Raw genomic sequence first — 11,155 nt, 5'->3', positions numbered from 1 at the left:
ACGTTCGCTAATGCGACAAAAAAGGGAATGCGTGTTGGGGCGGCTTTTAACATGCATACGTTAATGGCACGACAACGTTCTTTATTGCGAATACGAATATACCAATAGCTGTTCGAGTTCCAGCAGACAGTATGTCGGCAGATTGTTACAAGCGACGGATCAGATAATCTCCAAAGAATATTAAATCGAGTATCGGTTCTTTTCACTCTCAATAATTCTGTCGCGCGTGAATTACTGTGCGTTGTATATTACATTGATTAATGTGGTGCCAATCGAACGCTTCTTATTATCAGCAGTTTTTTTTTTCAGTTTTTCTATACTCAAACGATTTAAATAATTACATTATTTAACGCATTTTTCTTGCATGCAGAAAATATTGCGTATATACTATTAATAATTCTTGGAAAACGTAATTAATATTGGAAATATTATCATCTGATTTGTACTTATGCATGCAAGTTGACTCAACTCGATCGATGGATCAGACAAGAATTCCTGGTATTCTAAGACTAGACAAAACATATTTTTCTGAGTGTAGAACCACGCCTTGGACATTGGCTACGAAGGTATTCCATTTTACTAAGAATTTCATTTATATCTTTTCTTCCTCTCTATTATAGTTTATAAAAATAAAACTAGATAAATATATTTTAATTGTGGATATATTTTAATTGTTTCCTTTAATTTTATTAAAACTATATCGACTTATTTCAATATAATCCTTATTAAAGAGCATTGGATATGCTACTTCTTATCAGAATTTTTATCATAAGTTAGCGTAATGTAAGAATGAATTTCACAAAACATTATATCTGAAAGAATTTTATAGAAGTTATGGGGGTAAAATTGAAAATAAGAAAATAACGAATTTTTTCATTATGAATGATCCGATTTCGACGAAAAACAAATATGTTATAGAGTTCAATAGAGTTTATAAAAAGTTGTGAAAACTCTTTTTAAAAAAACCGGTAAAAAAAAATTTTTTTATCATTAAATTATTTCATCCATTGAAGAGAAATTAATTCAGCTTCATAAATTAGAACACAGACAAATCAATTTCATAAATTAGAGCACAGACTAATTTACAATCGATCGCCGAAGCTCACGAGCATTAACTAAAATTACGTCGGACGATGCGCAGTGTGGGAATGATTTTCGTGAGATCGCGTGTAACACGGTATAACGATAGTAATCATTCCCCCGAGGAAAGTGATTACTTGCCAAGCAGAAGGGTGGAGTCATACAAAGAACGAAGAATATCACTGGTTCATACGAAAAGAAAAACTTTGAAAGATGTATATCGGATGCTGAATGTCTCTTTATCTCTTAAATAATATAAAATAAAAATATCTTAAATATGATGTATATTTTATTTGATTATATAGAGAATCGTGGTTTTTCTCATGAAACCTACGATTATCACAGACTCGTTGATCCCTATTGATCAATGTAGATTGTAGGATGTCCTGGGGTGTGTCGCGTCGCGTGTGACCTCGAATTAACGATTATCTGCAGACGTGAATGAAAGAATTCAAGTCCTGTCGTGTCAAAAAGAAACCGAGACAACGAAAGAAGAAGAAATGTAAATGGCATAGAATCCATTTGAAATTAAAGTTCGGTCATATTTCAATAGACTTTTGCGCTTTTCTTATCTTTGTTATAAACAAAGGATTGTAAAAAAATCGGTTTATGGACACACCACCTTCTACCATTTAATCGTCGACTCTTGTTCGTCCGCGTCGTTATTTGCGACGTTATAGATATACACGTTTCGATTTATGGGTCGACTCTAAGTAGAATCGTAAGATTTGTTACTTATTCTCGTAAAACTTGTAAGAATTTGTACAGCACTCTAATTTTATGTACATGTATCATAAGATGTACGATTATTAGTAAATATCTATTATTTCTTGTAAATCTTATGGTTAGTAAAAAGCTGTCTGTTGAGATATTTTTATTGATGTAAAGGCATTTTTATTAAATAAAATATTTTTTTATTCTTTGTACTCTTTTCACAAAATCAAATGGCACTTAATTTTCATTAAAAAAAAATACAGAGAATTTTAATTGAAGCGTTAATCATTTAACATTGAATGCTAAAGAATGTTAGTAAAAGACTAAATCGAAACGTATAAATATCTACATATTGAGAAAAAAATTATTAATTTTTAATAAATATTTCTTTGAATAATTCAAGAGGAATATTTACTTACGGCAAATAAATATAAATGAAAAAAGTGGTATAGTGTTGAATCAAACTAGATAATGGTTCTTTTATCTAATAAATATGTGTTTATAATTTCTTAAATATTTCTCTAAAACTATTCAAAGAGATATTTATTAAAATTTAGTAATTTTTTTTCACGATATAACGTGGTAAATAGCGACGCGAACGAAAAAATGTCTCGGACGAACAAGTGCCAAATGTTGAAGGATAAATACTAGACGGTAAAGTGGACGAAGATATGTAATTACTAGAGTCTAAACAATAAAATGTCTTACGAATAATTGTCGACGATGAGATATTTAACGATGAAATGGTAGAAGGTGTAGTGTCCATAAACCTAAAAAATCAGATTAAATACATTTCACTGACTGAGTTTATTTAATCCCCTTATCTTTGTCATCTCGTAATTAAGAAAGTTCCCGATTTCGCTTGCAAACGGTAGTGATTTTCGGAGTAATTTTTACGTAAATCAATTTCAACGATCTCTCTGGGTCACTGAGCTTTTCATTACTCGCGTGACTCAGGGAGATCTATGTTCGAAGACAGTAATTGGTATCTTTCGCCGTTCGTAGGTGGGTCCGTCGTCATCCCCGTCGCAGTCGGTCAGTCGACAGTCGGTTACGTTTAGTATTGTTGAATGTCAGCAGAACGAGGATCTCGTTGAGGAAGATGAAAGGTTTCAAAACGAACGCATGAACACGAAACGATTTCACAACGATACGCAGCGCATCTCTATCGCCGGTTAGTGAAGATAATTTTCTTTTAACGAAGAAACATCAGGGCATATCGATAGCCTTTGAGTGACATGCGACTGAGGGTGGAGAACTCTGTCAAATTTCTTTGAGTCTATTTCGCGTCTAACTTATGGCAATTTTCGATGATCCGAGAAGCGATGTCCAAGCGAGCGAGTCCGAGAGGAACTTCACCGGCCCCAATGAAGAAGTCAACCGCGAACGACAAGGAAAATGATAACGAGGATGATTACTCGGCGTCAGTTTGCGCGATAATGCAACAGCGAAATTCAACACGACGGCAAAGTCGTCGGAAGCGACGCCCGTCATCGCCGTTCGGCGTCGACAACGCCGACAGCGTCGCACGCCGTCGATCCTCGGTTTACACCACGAGCTCGGGAGAGTTAGTATCTGCGACTTTCAAAGGACTAGAGTGGATCACTCAAGTCCATCACTTGTGATGTTTACTTTATCGTAAAAATTGCTAATTGGAATTAAATTAATTGTTTAATGAAAAGAGCGGTATTATTTAAATCTCGCAGATTGTATGGAGTTTATTCGCGCTCTAGTCCTTCATCCAGGAGCTGATGAGCTTCTTCACACTGCTAAACTCATTGTAGCAAGAAAGATGCGAGTATAGCATTCCTCACTGAATTATATAATATTATATATATAATATATGTAAAATTTTATGAGCCTTTTTTGTCGTCTACATATAATATATTACATTGCCATTTAAAATACTTATTTTCTTTATGTAATTTTAAAGTTTATACATTCTACACTAAAAAGATAAATATGAAAAGAAAATAAATTATTTAATGACAAGTTACTCTTATCAAAGTTGTATAAAATGCTCATCTGTTTTATAATAATTACTTTATTATAATATTTTTTTACCAAACTCTTCAAAATTCTATCTCGATCGAAATGCTACAATGAGTAGCACAACACTTAAGTTAACTGTTAAGTTTTGGATTATTATAATAGCACAATAATTACGATGGAAGAAAGCAGTAATCAGGAGCAGATCTTCGAGAATCTCAGTGTGCACAAAGAAGTTCTATGTGGCATAAAGCAGCAGCCTTGGCCTCTCCGACGAAAAATCAAGCTTGTACGACAAGCTAAAGCTTACATCAGTCGACACGAAGGCGCTCTGCAGGAAAGACTCGCTCAAAGTCGCAGCACTAAAGACATTATAGCACGCATATCGCTTTTCATGACTAAGGTAGCGATTCTGTTGTAAAAATTATAAAAATTGTAAAATTGTAAAATTTTAAGTTAACATATTGATAGCAACTACACTGTTTTTCGTCCGTTTAGAAATGGCAATATTTTCGACGTGAGCTGGTCAATCTGCAAACATGGCTCATACCTTGGGAGGTCCGTATCATGGAAATAGAATCCCATTTCGGTTCCGCCGTTGCATCCTACTTTATTTTTCTCCGTTGGCTCTTCTGGATCAACCTCGTCATCGCAGCAACTCTTACAGCGTTCGTTGCGATACCTGAAGTAAGATATAATTCTAGTTAGTAAAAATGGCATTTTAGCTTTCAGGACAGTTTATCAGTTGCTGTATTAACAAGATACTTCTTTTAATTCGTCGCCAGGTGTTGACCGCAAACGCGACTCTTGCCGGTGAGAGAAAGATCATGCCGAAAGAAGAGACTATCAAGTCGAAGGATCTGTTGACTTTATGGGAATTTGAGGGTGTGCTAAAATATTCCCCATTTTTCTACGGATGGTACACCAATCAAGACTCCAGCAGCAATTACAGATTACCATTAGCGTACTTCGTCACCAATCTGGTTGTCTACACATACAGCTTCGTCGCAATTCTGCGCAAGTACCGGCTATGCTCTCGTCGTGTCACTGAACCTCACAGCATAGCGTCTTTCACTTTGAATTGATAGTCGTATTTTTTTTAAACATCTTTAAATAAAGTTAGATAAAATTAGAAAAATTCTAGCTTTAGACAAAGTTAGAAAAATTATAGTGCGTAAGAAATATACTATACATTATTTCTTGAAAAAAGATATGCTGCGAGCGTCCATTAAACGGAATTATATTTTGGATTGGGGAAAAAGTCTTTTTATTCGTATGTAAAAGGATCTTTATATTACAATATATTATTGTAAAGTTAAAATTGAACGAAATTTAAAAACAAAAGGATTTTAAAACTTGAAATCTCTATTTTCGAAAGGTTACTATATTTGTAAGTTTCTGTAAGTTTGGTAATTTTTACATATAAAAAATTACGAGCTGAAAAAATGAAACATTTTTTTTCACTTTGCGGATCTTTTATGTGCCAAAAAAATTTGCGAAGATTTTCCACTATCTATCGTGAAAACTTGAAACTTTTCCTACGAAATCGTTTTTGAAAAATATCCTTACGATTTTATATTTCTGAGTTATTCGCGAGTTAAGTAAAGGAGCATTCTGATTTTGATTGCTCGTAACTTTGTTAAAATCATAATGCAATTGAAAAAAAAAAACAGATTTTTAGAGCTGAAACTTTGCTCTATTGGAAATGACATAATTGCAACAAAAATTTCGCAACAAATGGTGGGTTTGGGAGAAGGGTGCTTTACTTTTAAAAATCCTCTTTTGTGCAAAAGGATTTTTTCCCCAGCCCAATGTTATAAAAATATTTTCCGTTACTTCTGAAATTATTCCCATAATATATAGAAAGGTGACGAGGCAAGCACATGGATACCTTGTTTCAGAATGGCGAAGAACTCGCGTTTGAGTAAACTGACCGAAAAGGAAGACGAATATGTCTTTTCGTGGAAACTTTTCACGGGATGGGACTTTATGATCGGTAACCCAGAAACCGCGCACAATCGTACAGCCAGCATCGTGGTTGGCTTCAAAGAGGCCTTAGTGGAAGAAGCGGAAAAGCAAAAGGACAAGAGAAAGTGAGTTCTATACTAATTTTTTAACATTAGAGAATATTATGCAACGACAACTGTTCTTCTACAGATTTTACGTATTCCTATAACTGTCTAATATATAGTTATGTATTTCTTACTCTGATCGAAAATTTTGATCATCCTTGATGCACAGAGATAATTATATTTCTATCTTTCTAAAAAAGATTGTGATTAAACAATGTAGGTCTCTTTATATCACATTTTTTAGTTATATATTTTATAAAAGTATACATAATGTATTCAACTGTGTTTCGTAGTTGGAGAATCATTTCGATGAGAATATTTGTGAACGTGGCAGTGCTGTCGTTACTCGCACTGTCGGCATACGCTGTGATCAAGGTGGTCGAATGGAGCATCGAGGAGTCGCAAAACTGGTGGCAACAGAGCGAAATCACGATTGTGATGTCTCTGATCACATATCTCTTCCCGATACTCTTCGAGATCCTCGGCTTTCTTGAAAGTTATCACCCCAGGAAACAGCTCCGAATACAACTAGCGCGGTAAAGAGCTATACAGGAAAGGTCCCTGATTACACTGTGTGACCGATTTCAACTTTTAAAATTTTCCAAAGGGCGCGTGGGTTTCATTGTGTCGGGAACACGGCCCACTATCATTTTCCCAAGAGATTTGGTAAAGTTAGATCGTAGAAGAATGGGGCATAAATTTGAAGTTATTAATTTCGAGGAGTACCAGTTGCGCTATTCTCATGGTTTTGAAATCAAATATTATCACAAATACGTACACGCACATACATACACATACTCACACTCACACTTATGCGCTCAAGCGCGAACTTTGTTTTGCAAATACATGAGATAGCATTAGATAGTAGGATCTGTGAAGCTGGCACGACATTCTGTCGATATCAAATAAATTACAACAGTTCCAGTAGCACTTTTCATAGTTCTACAGTTCTACCTAGAAATAAAAAATAGTTCCGCAGTTTTAATATGAAAGAACTAAAATTGAAAATATGGCGTGCTAACTACGCGAATCTGGCACGTCAGATTTTCTCTAAAGTACGAGAAAAAAATTAATATTTGCACTTTTAGCAACAGTTCCCGATAGTTCTACTAAAAACCAACTAAGTTATGCATTTTCAAAATAAAATAACAACATTTAACAATTTTTATACATCATATATATAGAAAACGGCATAAAACTTCTAGAAAAAGTGACGTGCTGACTATTTCTATTATAAATTACGCTTAGCGTTTAACTTCTTTTACGTTGTTCCAATTTACGCCTTCTGTTAGAGAAGTTTCGTTTATATTTCTGTTACTTTTTCCTTACATTCGACTTACGCTCCAATTTCTATAATATTTTTATCAAGATAGGCGTCTATTTCATAATAGGAGGCTCTCCTCTATACTTATTAATCACCGATAGAATATATAATACATCATCATGCACCGAGTATAAGCGGCGCATTTGACTGTCCTTTCGTTTCAGAATAATGGTCTTAAATTTGCTGAATCTTTACTCGCTAATATTCGCACTATTCCGTAAGATAAGCCCTATGGTAAGTAATTTGTTAGTATACGTGAACTGATGAAGATCATGAATACGCAACGTTATTCACGATATTATCCGTCGATGTTTTATACATTTAGACGTCATTGTTTTTTGAACATGTGAATGTATTTCCTTTACAGAAATATGGCAATTTGAAACCGATAAAGAAATGCACATATAAATTAGTACCGTGTGACGTCATACTGAACGAGTTGACGCGTACGCAACGAATCGCAACGTTAGCATCTTTAAGCCTTGCTTTAATAAGCAATATGACCCATTCTCGTGTTAAAAAGGAAATATCGGAGTCAAGTATGATCTATTTAAATTTTTTAAATCAATATACTTCCGACAGACACACGTGCTATTTCAATTTATTGCAAATTTTAAGAAATATCTAAAGTAACTACATAATAAGATAATAGTACAATATAAGTAATTGTCTTAATTATTTTTCTTCTTCCTTCATCATTTCAAAGCAATTATGGAAAATGATTTGTAAAGTAAGAACTCGACTTCATAGCAAATGAATTACAAACATGCCGACTTAGAAAATAGCACAAATGTGTGTCACGACAGAATTATATGTTGTTTCTTTACCCAATGATAAAAGACGATTTTACGATTTTCTGACAAAAATTTAATCGACACGATTAAATTGTTTTCATTTAGCGCTACCATCCATCAGGCAAGAGATTTTCTTTCTTAATCCTTTGCTGGACAATGATACTTTATACAAGGACTTCAATGATACATACGATTATAAAGATTATCCGGATTACGATAATTATTATCGGCCTTCAGATACGGATAGTAGGGACGATTCTTCTACTATATCTTATTATGAGGATCAATATACCGAGAGTATGGATGATAACGAAATACATTATGACGCAAGCTCGACAGTAATTTCCAATTTTCTGACTGATTCAACAATTGCTGAACATTTCTATACAAGTTCTACTTTATCTCAAAGCGAAACTACAGCATCAACGACACTCGAATCAAACATAATGGAAGGTACATTGTACTTCCTGTGTCTTTATACGCTCAATTAATAATTAGTCACATTTATTTCTAGTTAAACACGAACTTACAATAACATCACGTCACAATATTACATTTTCCCACACTCAATATAAGCAGAATATAACACATGTAGTATGTACATAATATATGTATATATAATTAGGTAAACTATTAGTTTATATTTGACGGCTACATATGGATTAATTTTTATAATTATTTAAAAAAGGATCTTTTTTTTTATTTAGAAATGTACACATACTCTGAAACTATTTTAAATTATTTTGAATAATTAATTAATAATTATAATAACTGATGTTAAATTGGCAACAAATAACAGATTGTATGCCGTCACAGATTCATCGGAAACTGTTGATATTGATTTTACTGAAGGAACAATAACTACTCCGCCAACTTCAGACAGCAAGACGTCATCTGTCGGAAAATTTAACGTTACATCTACAATAGCAGACACTACAACAATTGCAACGCATGTTCCGGAAAGTAACTTTTCTACTTTGCAATCGAGTAATGTGAGTCTCTCCCCAAAAAGAAATGATACAGACAAATGCTATGAAAGGATTTGCACTACTATACTAACAAAGAATTTAGGTAAAAAAAAAGTAACGTTTTTTCCTGCAAATCTATATTTGTTATTTCTCTTCAATTTTTGGCAATAAATAAATTTATTTTCAGACATGCCATTAGAACAGCTGAGTCTGAAAACATGCAGAAAGCGTCGCTGTTGGGAAACTATGTTCGGGCAAGAACTTGCCAAACTCACTGTCATGGATTTGGTAACAAAACGAATTTTACAAAATCCAAAAGTTGGATCAATAGAATTTGCTTATTATATATATTTTTGTTAGATACTCACTATATTAGCCACTCTCTTCATGGATTTCTTCCGCTCTGTTTTCGTGCGTTTTATGAACAACTGCTGGTGCTGGGATTTAGAGAAACAATTTCCGCAATACGGTGATTTCAAAATAGCTGAAAATATTCTGCATTTAGTCAACAATCAAGGCATGGTTTGGATGGGGATGTTCTTTAGTCCTGGTTTAACGGCACTGAATCTCTTCAAGCTTGGTATTCTAATGTATTTACGTTCCTGGGCGGTTTTGACGTGCAACGTACCCCACGAAATAGTTTTCAAAGCATCCAGGTTGAAATACATTTGTGAAAACTACATATGTTACATTTTTCTAGTTTCGAATCAAATAAAATAATTAAAGTGCATGTTTGGAAATAGCCAAATATCGCACATTGTATTTAAATCGTTCCTTTAATTTTATATGTATACTTATCTATATATATATAATATATTCACACACAATTATTCGCCGCAATCATTTTTTTATATATTATTACAGGTCTAACAATTTCTACTTTGCGCTGTTATTGACTATGCTATTTTTGTGCGTGTTACCGGTCGGTTACGCTATAGTTTGGGTCCAACCTTCGCGGTATTGCGGTCCATTTTCTGGTTATCCAAAGATTTACAACGTAGCGACAAAAAGTTTGATAAACTCGCTTCCAAAAACAATTCAACAGTACGTTTTTTTTTTTACAGTAGCGTTTAATTAATTTTTTAATGCAAATTTATTTTAAATTCAGATTATCTTTTGTTGAGATTTATACAGTCGAAATAATTATGCATCTCAAATATAATTCATTGAAAATTTTATTCTCATTTAGAATTCTGGATTACATTGCATCGCCTGGTACGGTAATACCATTAATTGTCTTCATGACGTTGATTATTTATTACATGGCGTCTCTCGCTGGATCTTTGCGAGAAGCGAATAACGATCTAAAGGTAACATATGTATAAAGGAATATATGCGATACATAGAACTCCATTAAATTGTATGATGTTTAATATTTCATACTTAATTATCATTTTTAATATTTATTATTATCTATTATTAATTTTATATTTATATAAACGTTCTAGATGCAACTACGACACGAGCGTACAGAAGAACGTCGAAAGTTGTTCAAAATAGCAGAGAAGAGGCATACCGTAGCCGAGACTCCGCTATCGAGGTGGAAAAAAATTCTTCCGGCGTTGCCGCAGGTCAGAATGTCTCAAAATTCCGAAACAGTTGAAAAAGATAATGTAGAGATCACAATTGGGAATGTGAATACAATGGCAGATGCTGTTGAAAATAAACACTTGACAAACGATACCGAAGAGCATTCGCTTCAGAATCAAGTATTATCCAATTATGACAACGAGCAACAAGTTGAAAGACAGGATGGTTTGATATTAAACGATACATCTTCTAACGGAAGGTATGATAATAACAATTAATAGCAAAAATTAAAATGGCAAGCTTTTCTATGTAAGCTTCTAATAAATAGATTGCATAATTAAAAATATGTTATATTTCTGAATTACGCATAATAAATAATTCTTATAAGTAGATTGACAAGCGTGGTCGGATGTTCTTGGGAATCGCCATCGAGTAAGCAAAGTGTTACCATACCGGAAATCCAAGACAATGAAGAAAAAGTCGTATCCGACGTTTTCGGAAGCATCGAATCGGATGATGTATTCGAAAACGGCAATCAAGAGATAACGTAACGAATTGAGTGTAATAAATATGGAACTATTTAAAAAAAAGAATAGGGAATAATAATTTTGTAAGGATTTGAGGAACCTAATTTCTCAGAATTCGTTTTGTACTAGTAAAACATATTAAAAGAGAGTCTCTTTA

General features: G+C 33.6%; 1 protein-coding gene across 1 annotated transcript; it reads left to right on the top strand.

The window, feature by feature from the left end:
* Positions 1-3,161: 3,161 nt before the first annotated feature.
* On the top strand, positions 3,162-11,022 carry LOC108771643 (transmembrane channel-like protein 3). The gene is made up of 16 exons (XM_018536984.1): positions 3,162-3,361; positions 3,949-4,186; positions 4,282-4,470; positions 4,569-4,804; positions 5,685-5,876; positions 6,149-6,391; positions 7,344-7,428; positions 7,547-7,718; positions 8,079-8,426; positions 8,826-9,044; positions 9,129-9,229; positions 9,302-9,597; positions 9,806-9,985; positions 10,131-10,251; positions 10,390-10,730; positions 10,863-11,022. Exons 1-16 carry the CDS (start codon positions 3,162-3,164, stop codon positions 11,020-11,022), a joined length of 3,321 nt encoding a protein of 1,106 aa, XP_018392486.1.
* Positions 11,023-11,155: the final 133 nt, after the last annotated feature.

Source organism: Cyphomyrmex costatus, unplaced genomic scaffold, assembly GCF_001594065.2.
Source record: "Cyphomyrmex costatus isolate MS0001 unplaced genomic scaffold, Ccosl1.0 scaffold164, whole genome shotgun sequence".
Lineage (NCBI taxonomy): Eukaryota > Metazoa > Arthropoda > Insecta > Hymenoptera > Formicidae > Cyphomyrmex > Cyphomyrmex costatus.
The sequence above is the reverse complement of the archived record's forward strand: the minus strand, read 5'-3'. Positions and strand labels throughout refer to the sequence as shown.

Bases quoted from the DNA above. Each gene is read 5' to 3' on its own strand.
- LOC108771643 (XM_018536984.1), top strand. From the start codon at position 3,162: ATGAAGAAGTCAACCGCGAACGACAAGGAAAATGATAACGAGGATGAT. The intron at 4,471-4,568 runs GTAAGATATAAT...ATTCGTCGCCAG, and splicing joins CGTTCGTTGCGATACCTGAA to GTGTTGACCGCAAACGCGAC. The intron at 9,045-9,128 runs GTAAAAAAAAAG...ATTTATTTTCAG, and splicing joins TATACTAACAAAGAATTTAG to ACATGCCATTAGAACAGCTG.